Source organism: Sminthopsis crassicaudata, chromosome 4 (genome assembly GCF_048593235.1).
Source record: "Sminthopsis crassicaudata isolate SCR6 chromosome 4, ASM4859323v1, whole genome shotgun sequence".
NCBI classification, from domain to species: Eukaryota; Metazoa; Chordata; class Mammalia; order Dasyuromorphia; family Dasyuridae; genus Sminthopsis; species Sminthopsis crassicaudata.
In genome coordinates, this window is record NC_133620.1 from 171058170 (window position 1) to 171077625 (window position 19456).

Below are 19456 nucleotides of genomic sequence, written 5' to 3' on the forward strand. Positions count from 1 at the left end.
ACTTTGTTAATTCATTAGAGAATAACTTACAGGTGTGAAAAAAATGACTATAAAGGCTTTTTAAAATAATAGTATTATTAGGTCAAAACAAACTTTTCCAAAATATGACTGCAATATTCAGGCTTAAAATGAAAAAAAAATCATCAATATGAAATAATTTTAGTGAGATCTGCTGAAAAATAGTTCATAGGGAGATATCATAGGCCCATACCAAGGGATATTTGTTCAGTATAAGAATACAGTGAGGCAAAAGTGTGTTGTTTGCCTAAGCTAACATTCAAAGTTGTGTTAATATAATTGTCATGACCTCTCAAAGGAGATGTTATTTTCATGGTATTTTGTATTTATCCACTCATATCTGAGATACAATGTTTAATTCTAAGAGCCATGTTTGAAGAACAACATTGACAAACTAGATCTAACCTAAATAGGAGAATGTATTTTTTATCTATCTATCTATCTATCTATCTATCTATCTATCTATCTATCTATCTATCTATCTATCTATCTACCTACCTACCTACCTACCTACCTACCTATTTATTTATTTATTTAATTTATTTATTTGTGAGGATGGGATAGGAGTAAGAAGTGAGATGATGGCCTTTCATAATCATTTATTTCTGTAAAAGGACAAGAAATAATACACATTTTGTTCTGCTCTAAGGGACAATATATTTATTTTCTCAAGACCTTTTTTTTTTAATCAATTAATAATTAGACCAATTAGTTATTAGACCATTTGGAAAATTACTAAAATGACTATAACCTTTTATTCCAAAATCACATTGCCAGGTATATCTCCAAAATGATCAAAGATAGAAATCAGGTCATCTATACAATGAAAACATGTATTTATAGCAGTATTTTTTTTTGTAGCAAAAGTAAAACTCCTTTCAATTTGTGAATGTCTGAATACAGTAAGGTACTTACATGAATGTGCTGTACTATTTTGTACAATAAGAAATAAAAATATTTTTTTTATTTTATTTTATAATTATAACATTTTTTGACAGTACATATGCATGGGTAATTTTTTACAACATTATCCCTTGCACTTACTTCTATTCAGATTTTTTCCCTTCCTCCCCCAACCCCCTCCCCCAGATGGCAAGCAGTCTTATATATGTTAAATATATTACAGTATAATTTAGATACAATATATGTGTGTAGAACCGAATTTTTTGTTGCACAGGAAGAATTGGATTCAGAAGGTAAAAATAACAGTTTACATTCATTTCCCAGTGTTCCTTTTCTGGATGTAGCTGGTTCTGTCCATCATTAATCAATTGGAATTGGATTAGCTCTTTTCTATGTTGAAGAAATCCACTTCCATCAGCATACATCCTCGTACAGTATCATTGTTGAAGTGTATAATGATCTTCTGGTTCTGCTCGTTTCACTCAGCATCAGTTGATGTAAGTCTCTCCAAGCCTCTCTGTATTTCTCCTGTTGGTCATTTCTTATAGAACAATAATATTCCATAACATTCATATACCATAGTTTACCCAACCATTCTCCAATTGATGGACATCCATTCATCTTCCAGCTTCTAGCCACTATGAAAAGGGCTGCCACAAACATTTTGGCACATACAGGACCCTTTCCCTTCTCTAGTAGTTCCTTGGGGTATAAGCCCAGTAGTAGTATGGCTGGGTCAAAGGGTATGCACATTTTGATAACTTTTTGGGCATAATTCCAGATTGTTCTCCAGAATGGTTGGATTCTTTCACAACTCCACCAACAATGCATCAGTGTCCCAGTTTTCCCACAGCCCCTCCAACATTCATCGTTTTTTTGTTCCTGTCATCTTAGCCAATCTGACAGGTGTGTAATGATACCTCAGAGTTGTCTTAATTTGCATTTCTCTGATCAATAGTGATTTGGAACACTCTTTCATATGAGTGGAAATAGTTTTAATTTCATCATCTGAAAATTGTCTGTTCATATCCTTTGACCATTTATCAATTGGAGAATGGCTTGATTTCTTATCAATTAAAGTCAATTCTCTGTATATTTTGGAGATGAGGCCTTTATCAGAACCTTTAACTGTAAAAATTTTTTCCCAATTTGTTACTTCCCTTCTAATCTTGTTTGCATTAGTTTTGTTTGTGCAGAAACTTTTTAATTTGGTGTAATCAAAATGTTCTATTTTGTGATCAATAATGGTCTCTAGTTCTCCCTTGGACACAAACTCCTTCCTCCTCCACAAGTCTGAGAGGTAAACCATCCCATGTTCCTCCAATTTATTTATGATTTCGTTCTTTATGCCTAAATCTTGGACCCATTTTGATCTAATCTTAGTATGTGGTGTTAAATGTGGGTCCATGCCTAGTAAGAAATAAAAATATTAAGAATGAAGTAAGCTCTTAGAAAATTTCAATGAATTGATTCAGAATGAACTGAGACCCTGGTAGAACAACATAAGAATGACTACAACATTGATGGGAAAAGCAGGAAATCACAATAATGAGGCCCCCCCCCCCCAAAAAAAAAAAAAGAAGAATCTGAATGCTTTTTAATGAGTTGACATTAACTTTATCATTAAATTCCACCTTAAATCTTATTAGCAGACCTTTGTAATAAACTAAGTTTAAAATACCAAATCAAAGCCTTGTATATATTAGAATTGTATAATTATGAAAAATGGCCCCACATAAAATTTGTATAGGATAAAATCTATAGCTCGTTTGAATAATATTTTTATTATTTTCCCTATTTAAATTTCTTTTTTACTACATTTATGAATTGGTAACCTAAACTGTAATGGTCATCAAGGATGATAATAAAATATTTTATAAATAAGATACCTTGTCCTCAGGGCCTAAAAACAAAATATATATGCTAATCTATGACTACTCTTTACCTCCAACATAAAAAATTAAATATGTGGTGGTATATTAGTATCATTAATACTAAATTTCACTCATTTTAATTCTAAAACTGCATTTTCAGTTTACCTTTTTGTTCATTATGTTATTTGATCAAATAAAAACTAATTATAAAAATAATCAACATAATATATTCTTTTCCAAATTTATTTAATGACTTATTATCAGCATCCTTTCAATAATCATTCTCAGTTCCCAAGTCCTGTTAATTATACTTTGACAGTATCCTAATATCTGTTTTATTCTTTCAGATTCTACTTCTCCTACTGTAATACAGTTCTTCATTACTACCTGACTGTATAATAGCAATTTCAAAATTGTCTCTCTTCCACCTTTGACCTGTTCTGTTCACACTTCACATTGTCACATCAATTTTCTTTATTTATATATCATTCCTTTTCTCAGGACCTTTCAATAACATCCTAGTAGCTGGAAAACAATATTTAAATTCAACTTAGTATTCATAACTCTCCTAACTTGGGACCTTCCTATCTTTGCAACTTTATGTATATTGCTATCTTCCACATATTTTAAATTCCAATGCAAACTCCTTCCAACGAGCCATTCTAAATACTTTGATAAATAATTGTCTTCCTCAAACCTTGAAAACTCCTTCTTGTCTTCTAGGTGTATTAGATGATATTTCCTATTATGCTTACTTTCTTACAGAAACTCTTATAGAGGTTCTCTTAGAACCCTTATAGAACCCTTCCTAACTCCAGACTTCATATAAGTTTCATAAGGGCTTCTTCTTACTTATATTTATATTTTTGCAAATCCTAGCATATTGCTTTGAATGTAGTAGGTGCTTAATAAGTTTAATTGAATTGAATCTTAAGGAATTCAATTCTTAGAAACTGGGAATAGAAGTAAATGAATTTGTATATAGGATCTAGGATGAAAGAAGGATAGAAAAATACTTAAATGCCTACCATCTGTGGCACTTTTTAAATATTAGTTTATTTAATCCTCACAACCTTGTGAAATATTATTAACTAATTTTTATCACCAAATATTAGAGGAAACTGAAGAAGAACTGAGATTCATTGACTTGCCCAGGACTATTGTTTTGCAGTATCATTAAGGGACACGGTCATTAGGAGTAAAGCCCCGTTTTCTATCACTGGACTACCTAACTACCCTCTGAATTCATAGTATGTATTGTTTCTCCTATAGTGCAAGGATTATTTTGGGAATGCTTTGTTCTTGGGGTTCAATTGACAACTTTCATATGTATATATATATTGACATACATATATACAATGATATGGTTTGGTGGCAGATAAAGAAGGAAAGACAAGTTTGTTGGATAGATCATTAGCTTCTGAGAGGGTTAGGAGACTTTAGTTATTATAGATACCATAAAATATATTTCTGGTTTTGTCTACAACTTCTTTTTGGATTTGAGGCTGCTATCTCTGATTTTTCCCCTTCTGTTATTCATTTATATTTTCTGAGTTGAAATGAAATATGAAGTGGGAAAAACCATTAAAATGTAAATAGTTATGTATATATGTATATATATATATATATTTACATTTTTTTTTTCACTTTAAGGTACATTCTTAGTACTTTGAAATTTCAAAACAAATACAATTTAAGGTTATTATTATTAGAAATTATATAACGGTTATAGAATAACTTTCAATCATTTATTGAAAGTTAATTGAGCACCGTCAGAGTATTTTGTCTGATATGTTGGGATTGTATGCTTCACTTGACACTGGGTGTACTATTGGGATTTTGGCTACACCCCACCTCTGGGTTTGCTAGTGTATTATGTTATGAAGAATATTAATAATGCTGCAGAACAATTACTTGTTCATTTGCTAGCTGATTAAAATGCATGCATAATTTATTGAAATGAATAGAGATTTTATAAATAAGATGCCTTATCCTTCAGGGCCTAAAAACAAAATATATATGCTAATCTATGACTTCTCTTTACCTCCAACATAAAAAATTAAATATGTAGTGGTATATTAGTATCATTAGTACTAAATTTCACTCATTTTAATAATGTGGTTAATCAAAGTGTATGATTCTTAGTGACATTCATAATTCTCATAGTTCAGATTTGGAGCTGCTTCTTTGATTTTTTTGGTGTTCCCTTGAAGTTTGACTAACCATTTAATATGTGAATTCATATGCTGAATTTTGCAAGCCAACTATCTTTAGAAAGAATGGCTACAATATAGGATCTACATAAATTTCACAAGTATATTTTTAGAGGTAGTTATCATAATAAAACATTATGGACATTAACCTCATTGGCTTTAGGTTTTTATTTGTCAAGTGAAGGAAATAGACTCTTACTTCGTGTGGCTCAATATAAGTGCTAAATAAATGCTGTTTCGCTTAGGTCCCTTCCAGCTAAAATTATGATTGTCTAATTTTCTGACTTGGAATGAATATTGTAACAATTTAAAATGGTTAAGAAGAAAGTGACTTTACAGTTTCATTGCATATCATTTGTTTGACTTTTATGTTTGAGATGACAATAAATATAAGTTTGATGGATCCCTTATATTAGTATTTGCTCAAGGCCCTTGATAACTAGAGTTTTAAGTCAATAAAGGTTTATTACTTAATAAGGCTTTATTGAAAAATTCATTATTCATTGATCATGATTATCGGTGATATTTTCAGGTTGTTGTTGAGCTGTAATTATAGCATTTCTGATAGCTGATGGAGATCTAATGTGCTATGAATTTAGAATTTTTTCCTAGTTAAATTAGTTAATACATGAACCATCTGATATGAAAAACTTTGCATGTATGAGAGAACTCACTTTATTAGTAAAGTACTGATTTCTTCTTGAAATATATGTAATGTTTAGTTAGTCTTGGAAGCAATTTGCATTTTTTTTCTTCTACATTCATTTTCCCTAGCCATCTTACTTTGAGATAGATAGATGTATCAAAAACATATTGATTGTCCTTTATATCTACTCCCATTGTCTCTATCACCTCACCTCTTAAACTAGAGACTCTTAAAGGATAAAAAAAATTACACAAGATAACATGTAGTAAATAACGCTCCACGTCTATTTATTTATGCACTTGTACCTACTACCATGTTAGTATAACTACATTCCTATTTCTCCATTAAATTTAACTTGAAATTTAAATAAATATTCTCATTTGAAAATATGAACTTGAACAAATTCATAATTGTGGATTTTTAAGAGTGCTCAAGAACAGTTCCAAGAGTGAAGATATAGATTAGAATTTCAGAAAACACTCATCCAGTTATACTGTATCATTTTTGCCTTGGTAGCACGGAGAGATAGAGAAGTGGAGAGTTATAATATTCTTTTTAAAGAATGGACCTTACATAAAAAGGAAACAGATCAGAACTTCAATAAAAACTTATCTCACCAAAGCATGCTAATTATTTCTTGATAGCCTCATTTGAACAACATTTAAAATTTTACAATAAATTGTTAGATTTTACTTATATAAAAGAACTGGTTTTTAGTTCATTATTTCTGTGAGTTCACATTTCCAAATGATGAGTTTTACTATTATAACTGTTATTAATCAGAGATATTCTTTTCAGAATCTTTTCTTTTCTTTCTTTTTTTTTTTTTTTTTGTGGTCAAAACCTTTGAATGTTCATCTCTAAAGAAAAACGGTTTTGATCTAATAAAATATGCCATTTATAATTGTAAGATCATTCTATAAATCATTATCATTTTATTTATTTTTTTTGCTTTTCTTTTACATGTATAATTTAGACATATAGAGTTATAAAAAGCTTTTGAATATTTCAAAATTGTCTTATGTGTATTTGATTTTCATCTAATTGCCTTGCATATTCTTTTCTCTTAGAACCACCTCGACCCATAGCTCCTCCACAGCTGCTTGGTGTTGGGCCTACATATTTGTTGATTCAACTAAATGCCAATTCCATTATTGGTGATGGGCCCATTATCTTGAAAGAAGTGGAATATCGAATGACATCAGGATCCTGGACAGAAACTCATGCTGTCAATGCACCTACCTATAAACTATGGCACTTGGACCCAGATACTGAATATGAGATTCGTGTTTTACTCACAAGACCTGGAGAAGGAGGGACAGGGTTGCCAGGACCACCACTTATCACCAGAACTAAATGTGCTGGTAAGATTGAATAGCTATTGTTTGTTATTTGAATGGTAAAGTAGCCATTTTACCAAATGTGATGAGTTTTAATTTATTTATTCCATTCCTCATTCTTATTTTAGCATTATCTAAACAGGTGAAAACTTAAAGTTTTTGACAGATGTTTTTTACCTGAAGTAAAGTATGAGCTTAGAAATTTAGCAGATTTAAGGAGCTTGGTGATTTTAGCTTTTCAAAAATTGTTTTCCTTTGAGATTGTTTGTCTTTGAGATCTTTTATAAGGTAGAACTTCTTTAGTTCATATAACATGATTTCAGGAATTACATTCAACTCCTCAGACCTAAAAAGAATACACCAGAAATTCATCTTGGTTTTGTTATGATACATCCATTTTTATTGCAATGACTATCTCTTTATGACCTTTTCTATATTGTGCATTGTTAAGTCACATCATTAGCTAGTCTTTTTCTGTGGAATTTTGCTTCCCCTGCATATTATATATGTGCCATCAAGAGAGAAGACATTGTGGATGTTCAACAAAATACTGAATCTTTATATCTCTGGAAGATCTCTTGTGTCATAAATAGCTTGCTCTGGTGCAAAATCCACATTTGCTATTATAGAATGAAGGAGTTACAATGGAGCCCAAATTCTGTGGATAATGCTCATTAGAAAACTGTTATTAATCATTCCTGATTGGCACAGGATAGTATTATTCTTCAGTCCAAATGAGACTATTTGACGTTCATGGTTGTAATTCCAAAAATCACCATAGCACCTTTACACTTAAATAACTTTGATAATAGACAGTGGAGAAATACATTGAGACAATGCAGAAAGAAAGAAGGGAAGACAGAAAAATTTAGGAATTCTTAAGAGGGATGAAAGTATTGGGGATGGAATTTTTTTTGCCTGATATAATAGGACTCAGTGTTTTTGTTTTTGTTTTTGTTTTTTTTCCCTGAGGCTGGGGTTAAGTGACTTGCCCAGGGTCACACAGCTAGGAAGTGTTAAGTGTCTGAGACCACATTTGAACTCGGGTCCTCCTGAATTCAGGGCTGGTGCTCTATCCACTGCATCACCTAGCTGCCCCAGGACTCAGTGTTAAAGGAAGGGTGATATTTAATTCCTTGACATCTATTTGATATAGAGGAAAAAGTTTTCTCAGCAAATTATTTGTTTAGTATTATTTTGAAACTATTTATTATAAAATTTTAAATAGGTACTCTGATTCCTAGATTGTCAAAGCAGAATCCCTATGACATCCATCATCAGGTCAAAATATTGCTTAATTACACAATTTAGTTGCAAATCTTTTTTTAAGTCATTTAATCATTTAAGTTTTGAAAAGGGATGAATTAAGAAATTTATTTATCATTTTGACAAGTACTCCAAATTTTATTTGTATTGAATATTTTAATAGCTATTCTTATTATCATATCTTGCAAATTTCATGATGTCTGAGTAAGACTGTTTTTTTTAAAAATATTTTTAATACACAGACTGCATTAGATACTTAGGATTTCATATTCTAGGTTAAATAAGAGTGATGCATGTGTGTTACAGAAGCTTAATTCTAGTGCCAGCTGATGTTATCTAGTAATCAATGACTATCTTTTACTCAACAATACTATTTTTTATTTCTTTGGTAAAACTTATGGAGTTCACCAGTCATCAGTTAAATTACCAATAAATCAAGGATAACAATTCAGTTTTATTAAATGGCTGATAATTTGCCATGGGTCAGTTGCCAGGCAGTTATTTAACATCATATGTATTGGAACAAATTGCTATTAGAAGAATTGAGCATTTTAGACTTTTCTTTTTAGGATTTTGCTACTGTTAATATCCTTTATAGGATACTGTTACAAACTGTACTTGTAATAGAAGGGAGAAAGATGTCTAGAAGGAGTCAAATGAATGTTCCTTCCTCATGTCGAAGTTTTGCTATCAATAGCATCTAAAGCTGTGAGGCATCTCTGTGTCCTCCATTCTTTACTCCAAAATAAAAAATTTTTGGTATTATAAAAACAATGTACTATGTTGAGAATACTGATAAGGAATTCTAAAAGGCATTTTATAAACTCGGTATTTAAGCATTCAAGAAAAAAACAATATAAGTGATAACTATGTGGCTCTTTGTGCTAAGTGGAAGAGAAAATGCAAAACTAATATATGTCCCTTGTTTTCCATCTTTACTTACCAATAGGGATAATAAGATACACTTGAAGTAGAATACTGGTGAAATTGGAATGTGATAAGTAAAAAGAAGTATAAAGTGTTCTGAGTTCAGATGAAGGAGATTTTCTGTCCAGCTGGAAGGATAAAATAGGGAATAGGGAATGCTTCATGGAAGTATGTGAAAGATGAATAAGGTGCATATAATTAAAATTATATTAAGGAGTAAGCAATCTATGTTGACGTTTACCGTCACAAGCAGAGATACAGTATTGGGAAGGTCTAAGTTATATTCAGGATAGAGGATATTATGAATTAAGCTGGAATGGAATTGTTTATATCATAAATACTTATTGAAGGATATTTTTCTTTTTTTTTTTTATCATCTTATCTAGTAAGCTCGGGCTGCTGTTGTAAATTTTAAGTATTATAGACATATGCAATGGCAGTGCAGTAGGAAGATTAACGTTATAACTGGTGGTTAGGATAGATTCCAGAGGAACAATTTAGTAGCCTAAAAGCCACTTAAGAAAGCACAGTAGTAATGCAGGCAAGTGAAAATAAAGACCTGAACTCAGGTGGGTAGTGGTGAAAATTATTTTGGAAGGATAAACATGAACAAGGATATAGAAAGATTATCCATAGGATTTGGTGATTGGAAGTTTGTAACTGAGGAGAAAAGTCATCATTTCTGAATTTGAGTTTGAGTGATTGAGAGGATAGTAGTGCCAATGAGAGAAAGAGAGGAGTCATGAGGATGAACAGATTTTTTGGGGGAAATGTTGAGAGTATTTTTTAAAAAGTGGAGCTTTGATTTTGATGGAAATCTATTAGTCATTGGAAATATGAGTCTAGAGCATAGGAGAAAGGACAAGACTAGAATGAGAATTGAAGCTTTGGCATTGGTTGGAATTAATTATAGGGAAATCATAGAAAAAAAGAAGTTAATGGATAAAAGGTTGAAAAATGTCCCCTTTATAGGTAATACACTTAAGAAGACATATGTATTAGATATGTAGAAAAGGCAAGAACTTATAAAATCATAAATTTAATGATGAAATGGACCCAGAGTGGTTACTAGTCTACCATTTCATTTTGCAAAAGAGAAACTGAGGATCAAAGAATTTGTCATTTATCCAAGATCAAAGCAGAACCTTCATTCAAACTTGACATGACTATTGGGCATTTTTCTACTCTTCCATGCTGTCTCCCTCATAATGTTCACTTTCACCAAAATTTGTTGAATATCATATATAGTATGATATTCTTCAAACAGTAAGAATTTAATAAATGCCTTCTAAATACAAAATGAACTCTATTAAAATTCAGTTATTCATGTATGCTAAAGAAGACAGAACGATCTGAGGGAACACAGGGAGGGCAGGTGGAAGGGTTGTTGCCTTCATGAGAAAGGAAATTTAGATTAAGTTTAAATATATTCTTTCTTTTGAATATTTGGGACTAATAAAGGTACAGTGCTGCAACACTAAAAATTGTTTTACTCTATGATGCTCAGATACTATAGAACCTGAATTCCTCTTCTATTCCAAATTCTTCCTTTTATTTATACTAGCTCCTTTTGCTTTTTATTATCTTTGTTTTCATCAAAAGTGAGCAGAATACATATATATATTTATTTATTTTATTTTAAATGGTAATTTATTTACAGATGGTTACTTTTTTGATAATGCATGCTTAATGGACATTTGCCACCTTTTTATTTATATAAATGAAGTTTTTGGTTCTACTCAGAAATCAATTGTGGTTGGCCAGTTGTATAATGTCTGATAATGACAACATTTGAAGTAAATGAAATTATACCATACTGATAGTTATATTTTATTATGAAGATGAAAATCCTCTTTGAATTTTTATATCCAAAGTATGTTTTGTATTATCTTTGGTAAGAATGATTATACAATTCTATGAGATATTTTATCCTAGGAATAAACATTTATTTTGGGGAAGAAAGCAAAACTAATTTATGTCCATAGTTGCTTTCAAATTCACAAATGTCTTGACATTTCAGAATAATATTGTATTGATCTTTTTATACTGCTTTTCATTTGAGTCATATTAGTATGTTGTTTTGAGGCATTAAAATGAAAATAACCCTTTGAAAAAGGGCAAAAGTTTATGTTGTTGTTATTGTTTTTAATGATCTTTTCTACTTTGAATATTTCTCTATTATTTTTGCTTAAATACAGACATTTGTTGATTTTTAATTAAACATGAAGAGTTTGATGTAAATATTTAGATTCATGAATCCCTTAGAAAATATTTTATTTCTTCAATAATAACAGATCATTTATGCAATATTTTAAGCTACCTAAATCTGTTATTTAGCTAAAAATAATAGTTAACATTTTTTGAACATTTTAAAACTTTTCAAAATATTGCAAATACATTTTTTTTTCCTTTCTAACAAACTGGGAGTCAGACACTATTTTTATTATTATTTGACCTATGAGGAAACTGAGACAGACAAGTTAAATTATTTGCCCAGGGTTATTCAAGTAAAGAAGTGCTTGGGCAGAATTCAAACTTAGGGCTTTCAGAATACAAGTCTAGTACCTGTTGCCACATAGCTGCTAACTTCTGTTTTTTGATTAATCAATTTATAAGCATATATTAATTTCTATTCTGAGGGAGCATTCTGGGAAGATGGCAGAATAAGTTGGTAAATTTCAAACCTTCCAGATAAATAGAAACACAATAGAGCAATTTTTGCTTCAGGGTGAACATAGACTGGTGAAAAATATCAAAAAGACTTAGGACATAACAGGGGTCCTCTATACAACCTGAAAAGGTCTGAAGAAAGATCCCTGTTTGAAGTGCAAAACACCTCCAGGCTAGCTCCACTGAAGTCAAGTGAAGATCCCCTGGGTTAGTGAGATGTGGCTGGAGCTGCTGCAAGAATCACAGAAACTTTCACCTCCCCGCTGTTTGTCAGTTCAGGGTTTGAGTCCAGGAAGACTGAGTGAACCTTGGCTGACTGGGAATGCCATGCCCAATTGTGCTGTAGGGATGTGGGCTTGGTTGAGAAGGAACCAGCAACTCTGTGAGTGCAGATGCAGTGGGTCAAGAATGCTACTGGCTGTAGGTACTTGCAGGAGGGTGGATCTAATGGTTTGTGGTTCATGGTCAGAAGGTCAGAGTGGAGAGCTGAAAGTAAGCTTACACTAATGCCTACTATTTAAAAAAAAAAAAAAAAAAAAAAAAAAAAAAAAAGAACCAGTAAATAAGAACTCCACTATTGAAACATATGAGAACAGGGAAGATTGGGATTCATCTTTAGAGAAGGACACTTTAAACCTTCTACCCCAACATGAATGCCTCCCCCTCCCAGAGCTAATTTATAGAACTAAAAAAAAAAAAAAAAAAGAAAGAAAAACAAGAGGATTATAGAAAAAAAGTTAACCAGCCAGAAAAGAAGGTACAGTGTCTAAGGTGAAAATAATATTTTGAAAATTAGAATCAGGCAAAGGGAAGCCAATGAAGCTGTGAGACCAAGAAATAAGAATAGATTATAAAGAATGAAAATAGAACATAATGTGAAACATAAGAAAAATGACAAACAGATTAAGAAGAAAAAATATAAGAATAATTGGACTGCCAGAAAGTTGTGACCAGAAAGAGAACCTTGACATAATGCAGAAAAAAAATCCAAGAAAATTGCCCTGGAGTGATAGAACATGAGGAGAAAGTAGAAATAGGAAAAAAAAAAAAAAAAAAAAAAAAAAAAAAAAAAAAAAAAAGGTCCACTGATCGTCATCTCAAAGTTACTTTGTGGAAAACACACAGCAATATTATTTCCAAATTTCAAAATCCCCAGATAAAAGAGAAAATTTTACAAGAACAAGAAAAAAAAATTGAAATACATTGGAATTACAATTAGAATTGTATAAGACATTACCAGCTTCAATAAAAGACTGCCAATCCTGGAATCATATTTCCCCAACAATCAAAAGAATTAGATATATGACCAAAAATAGCATATCCAGGAAAATTAAATACCTATAATATTGAATAAGGAAAAATAAACATTTGATGAATTTGAAGATTTTTACGACTTTCTATCAACCAAAACTGAACAGAAAATTTAAGATATAAGATCCAATATCAAAGATCAGTTTTAAGGAACTCAATATGAACAAACTGTTTAATCACTGACATAGGTTTTTTTTTTTTTTTTTTTTTTTTTATGGGAAATGTGTATTATATGTTTAAGATTCACATCAAAATAGTGTATAGCTAAGGTAAAAATAGTAATCATGTTGTACAAATGAGGTGCAGAGGAAGAATAAACACAGGCATTAGAAGGGAAAGAAGGGCTCATAGTTCTGAAAACCTACCCACATTGGGAATGGGTTCAGTAGGCAGTACTGTATGTGTGTGTGTATGCATATACAATGTATGTATGTATCTATATGTATATGATGTATGTGTGTGCATATAGAATGTATGTGGGTGCATGCATATGATGGATGTATGTTTACATCATACCATACCATATATACCATAAAGGGTAAAGCACATTCCCAATCTATAAAGAAATAACAGGGGAAGGATGAGAAGATGGAAAACCAAGGGTAAGGGAAGAAAACAGTGGGGGGGAATCCTTGGATGGGAGGAGATTAAGTTTTATGCAGCAGAATTTGATTAAAGTGTCAGCAGGGACAAGAAAGTATGTATGTATGTGGGGAGTGTGAATGCGTATGTATGTATGTATGTATGTGTGTGTGTGTGTGTGTGTGTGTGTGTGTGTGTGTATACGTATATTTATTTATTTTTTTTTTCTTACCTAGAGTTTGCTTGGACATTAAGGGGAAGCAAATGGGGGGGGGGGGAAGAATAAAGTAAATAAAGAGCATTTTCTATTTTTTTTTTACACTGTTTTTTTCAAATAGAATAAATTTTAAAATATTTTCTATTCTGAGTGAAGTTCTGCTATATGTATTAGGAATACAGTAACAAAAATGAATCAGTCGCCTGTCTTCAAAAATGGTTAAAATAACAATTACTTACATATGTATATATTGAAATGATACAAAATGAGTATAGGCAGTTTTGGAAGGAAGGTCACACAGAAAGCTGGTAGACCCAGGAAAGACTTTATGTAGGAGAGGCTCTTGATTGGAGTTTTGAAGGGAACCAAGACAGTGAAATGGAATTGCAAGTAGGCCTATATAGCTGGGACAGAGAGTACCCAGAAAGGACTAAGGTATGTGAAGATCAGAAAGTAGTAAAGTGTAAGATTATAGAGCGCTTCACATTCCAAACAGCAAAGTTTATATTTGGTCCTAGAAGTAATCAGGGGAGTCACTGGAGCTTATTAGTAATGGAAAGAGCAAGTAATATTGTCAGATTTGTGCTTTAGGAAAATCACTTTGGTGACTATATGAACAATGGATTGCAGGTTGGAAAACTCATAGGAGGTTATTGTAATAGTATACGAAAAATATGACAGGAGTCTGAATTATGCAAGCTATCTGAATAGAGAAAGACTCGAGCAAGATGTTGAGCAGAATAAATGATAAAATTTGGTGAATGATCTGATATATGGAGTAATAAAAGTGGGAAAGAAATGATAACTAAGGAAGGAATCACTCTCAATAAAAATATGCTATTCAAGTGCTAAAAAGATATGGAATGCTAATGGATAAAGGGAAGAAAGAAATAATGATTTTCTATTTTTATGCTTTAAAAAACAAGTATAAGGTTTGTGTTGTTTAGTTGTTTCATTCATGTCTAACTCTTCATGATCACGTGTTTGTTTTTTTGTTTGTTTGTTTGTTTTGTTTTTTTGTTTGTTTATTTTTGAGGCAATTGGGGTTAAATGACTTGCCCAGGGTCACACAGCTACGAAGTATTAAGTGTCTGAGGCCAGATTGGAACTTAGGATCTCCGGACTTCAGGGCTGGTACTCTATCTACTGCACCACCTAGCTGCCCTTCATGTGGGGTTTTCTTTGCAAAGATACTAGAGCAGTTTTCCATTTTTTCCTCCAGTCTATTTTAAAAGATGAGGAAACGGAGGCAAAAAAGATTAAGTGACTTGCCCAGAGTCACAAGGTCTAAGACCAAATTTTAATTCAAAAAATGAATCTTTCTTTCTTTCTTTCTTTCTTTCTTTCTTTCTTTCTTTCTTTCTTTCTTTCTTTCTTTCTTTCTTTCTTTCTTTCTTTCTTTCTTTCTTTCTTTCTTTCTTTCTTTCTTTCTTTCTTTCTTTCTTTCTTTCTTTCTTTCTTTCTTTCTTTCTTTCTTTCTTTCTTTCTTCCTTTCTTTCTTTCTCTTTCTTTCTTTTTCCTTCCTTCCTTCCTTCCTTCCTTCCTTCCTTCCTTCCTTCCTTCCTTCCTTCCTTCCTTCCTTCCTTCCTTCCTTCCTTCCTTCCTTCCTTCCTTCCTTCCTTCCTTCCTTCCTTCCTTCCTTCCTTCCTTCCTTCCTTCCTTCCTTTTTTTTTTTTTTTTCTGAGGCTGGGGTTAAGTGACTTGCCCAGGGTCATACAGCTAAGTGTTAAGTGTCTGAGATCAAATTTGAACTCGGGTCCTCCTTAGTTCAGGGCTGGTGCTCTATCCACTGTGCCACTTAGCTGCCCCCAAAAGATGAATCTTTCTGACTTGAGACCTTGTACTCTGCCCAGTATAATATCAGCTAACATCAGTAATAATACCAAGAAGTATAAGACCATCTTGTTAAAAGGCTATAACATCTAATTGTGTTAGAACCAGAAGGGAATTTAATAGTTTTTGGTTTTGTTTTTTGTTTTTTTTGTTTTCTTTTTGTCTAATCTGCTTATTTTATAAATTAAGAAAAAGAAACAAAAAGGACACCCCAAATTTCTAATTAGCTTGTCTGCAACCATAAATTTATTAGTCTAGACCCCTGTCCTAGTAAAATAAAAAAAAAAAGTTTGAGACCTACCAGTGCCTCTCTCAGCAATCTTGATGTAAGCTTCTAAACACTGAACCACATAGCTATTTCCTACTTAGCTATGAAGAGTAAGTCCAAGGGAATGTGGCAAAATAAGAGATTGACTTTCAGGGGAGAATTTTAGGATTGAGTACAATTCCAAGATTGCTGAGAAGAGATTGCTTATACTTATTGGACATTATTTTGTTGAGCATGAGTTGCACTGGTTAAAAATTATAGATTGGCTAAAATTTGGCATGCACGTTAACAGTTTTGTGAGTAACAACTAATTTTACTATTGGCCCAAAAGGGTAAGTGAAATATTTTGCTAGAGCTTAAAATATATTTTAAAAATAGCAATATAATTTACATAGTCATAAAGCCTACAACAGATTTAAATAAGCTCTATTTAGACTTAAGTCAAATAAAATTCAGATTTAGCTATTTAGAGGTCACATATCACTAGTATTTTACTTTTACTACCCCTATCTAAAAAACTAAGACTTGGTAGAACTAAAAGATAAAATTCTCCAAGGTTTTAAGGCTAGTTAGTGACAAGCTTATTTAACAGTAATAAACTTTGTGGCCACTAAATTGTTCAGTGGTTAATACATTGGGCTGGGAACAAGAAAGGCTCACCTTCCTGTCTTCAAGTCTAGTCTCAGATACTAGTTGTATGATTCTAGGTGAGTCACTTAACTGTGTAAAATGATCTGGTGAACGAATTTACAAAGCACTCCAATTATTTTTGCCAAGAAAACTTCAGATGTGATCACAGAAGGTCAGGCATAACTGAAAGACTGAAAACAGCAATCATCTTGCCAGTTAACCAGATATTATTAGATTGTCATAGCTTGTGTGATCTGCCTTTTAATATGTCTTCAGCACATACTTTTTACAGTAGAAGAACAAAGATGTGTGAAGAGTGGAGCAACTAAACTCTTGTCTGTAGTGTTGGCTATGTTTTAATTTGCCTGAATAGATGACCAGGTTTCTTATAGAAGATATTTTATTATATGAAAATTATGTTTTCCAAAGAATAATCCTTTTTCTTATCTCTTTTGTAGGGTATTATATGCCTTTTTCATTTCTTCTTGAGATGATCTCATTTCATTTATCCATTTTTCTGTTTTTAAGATCCTTTATGCAAAAATAATTTATTTTCCTTAAAACATACAGCCTGCCCTATGTTGTTGTTCATAAAAATTTTTACAGCTTTTTTTTTTTTAACATATATTTTAAAAGAGGCAAAAGTGTGACACTATCTTAATGGGAAATCATTCAAAAATTCTATAAACAATTGAGGAAGGTATGCATTTCTGTGAACCTGTTTTCTTTGGGTATGCCATCTGGTATAGAGACAGGGAGAAAACACTTTTTCTTATTAATTGGAAATAAACTGTATCCTAATCAAAGACCATCCGAATAGGAGAGCTAGAACAATTGTAAGTTACAGTTGCTCTCTTACATTGATTTTTATTTGGACCTCACCAGTTGTAGCCTGGTGTTATGATTAGTTGATATTTTGGCAGTGTCTCCCTGCTTGATAAGGTCAATAGTTCAGTGCATCCAGAACGTAATATATTTACACAGATGAGAGAGTTCCTTTCTGTTATTTTATTGAAGTTCAGTGCTGTTGGGACTTTTCAATGAAACATGTAGATCTCTGAAGCAAAGAGGGGAAGGTTATTTTTTTGCCTTTTTTTTTTTTTTTTTTTTTTTTTTTTTGACTCTCTTCCCTCCCTGTCTCTACTTTAAAAGGTGAGGAATTAGTTTTAGCCTTCTGGCTACAACTTTATCAGTGAAAATGGAACCATATATATTGATTTTTTTTTTTTTTTAACTGGTGTTCAAGATAGTTATCAATCACAAAGACTAGTTATCAATGACAATCAGCCTTGAGGCCAAAAAGCTGTGGCAAGCATTTTTTCAGCACTATGAGTTGACTTATGATTTGATTTTACTTAAAGGTTTTCCTCAAGGTTGTTTTATTATATTCTCTCTCTGTCTTTCTCTGTCTCTCATTAAAGTGTGTGAATTATTACTATTGTTATTATAATGTTTCCTCAATGTGATTTCTTTCTTATTTATGTTGGAAAAATAACTTCAGTTTCAGAGAATAATAATGATTGAAATATCAAGAAGAAAATGGCACACAGGGGTAAAAATAATCAGATTTGGAATATAAAGAAGAAAATCAAATACCCCCAAACTTATTTTCTTTTATAATTCTTCCTTTGTCTTTTGGAATAATTTCCCAAATTCCCAGGAGTTTTTCATTAATTTTGGAAGCTTCTTGACTTCTCACGTAATGCAAAGAGTATACAGTTTCAAATTATCAGATGAACATACATTGTGCTTTCAATGAATGAAAATATCTTGAGCATCATCTTGCATACTGCTACTTTGAATTTTAGGTTGGAGAAAATGAATTCATTGAAAGATTTTCCAATCAATTCAGGAAACAAGAAAGTATCTTTATGTGTATGACTCATTGCTTTCTAGCACTTTTTGGCAAGTAGTACAAACCATTATGTTTCCATTTTTTTGTATGTGAGTGCTTTTAAAAAACACTCTCACAAGCATAGTTATTTATATTATTGTTTTCAGGAATTATTCTTGAAGAATTGGAAATGAAATTTGGAGGGAAATTTGAAGCATCACGAAATGGAAATGAATAATATCACCAACTAAGTAATTATTGTCCATAGTTAGATGGGAGAATACCAAGGAAAATATTAATGAACCATATTTAAAAAAAAAAAAAAGTCTGTTCTTTGTTCCCTGGAAATAGGAGTTCTGTAGTCATAAACCTCATTATGAATTGGTTTTTTTTGGATAATGTTTGAAGTCGTCAAGATGTTATTTCCAATGTAGATGTCAAATCTAAGTTTAAGTAGTTATAAATGATATCCCTCTTTAAATTCTCTCTGGACTCATGATCTATGGCAAATAGCTTGCGATTATAAGCAAACAGAGAGGGTCTTAGGAGTGGACAGAGTTGTCACAATCTTTTAACAGTTAACAATAATCCATTAGTAGTTTCTGTAATTGGGATTCTGACAATTCAAAATTGTTGATGAACTTGATTAATATTTTTATATTCTTAATCTCTGACTGATTTTTACTCAATTCAGGTTTTTTTTTTTTTAGTAGATTAATTTTGCATGTTTTATTCCTATTCATTTAGTTTATTACCATTGAAACTGATAGCATGTTTAATTATCTTTAAGACTTGAAACCATTTTGAATCTGGTAGTAATAATATAAAGCAATTTTTAATTTGCTCCATTAGGTTACGTTGAATTTTGGAAAAGACTGTGTGGCTGACAGGTGGAATGATTCTATTGACAATATAAATCCCAGG

The 19456-nt window shown here is 31.7% G+C and overlaps 1 protein-coding gene across 13 annotated transcripts in view; it reads left to right on the forward strand.

The window, feature by feature from the left end:
* Positions 1 to 19456, forward strand: part of PTPRK (protein tyrosine phosphatase receptor type K) — a 742018-nt gene that overhangs the window by 455827 nt on the left and 266735 nt on the right. For all 13 annotated transcript variants that reach the window (XR_012489194.1, XR_012489195.1, XM_074309869.1 and 10 more), the window contains exon 7: positions 6725 to 7018. Coding sequence is in view for 11 of the 13 variants with exons in the window: in XM_074309869.1 (XP_074165970.1) it covers positions 6725 to 7018 (294 nt within the window). In the remaining 2 variants the exon portion in view is untranslated. The remainder of the gene's footprint in view (positions 1 to 6724; positions 7019 to 19456) is intronic.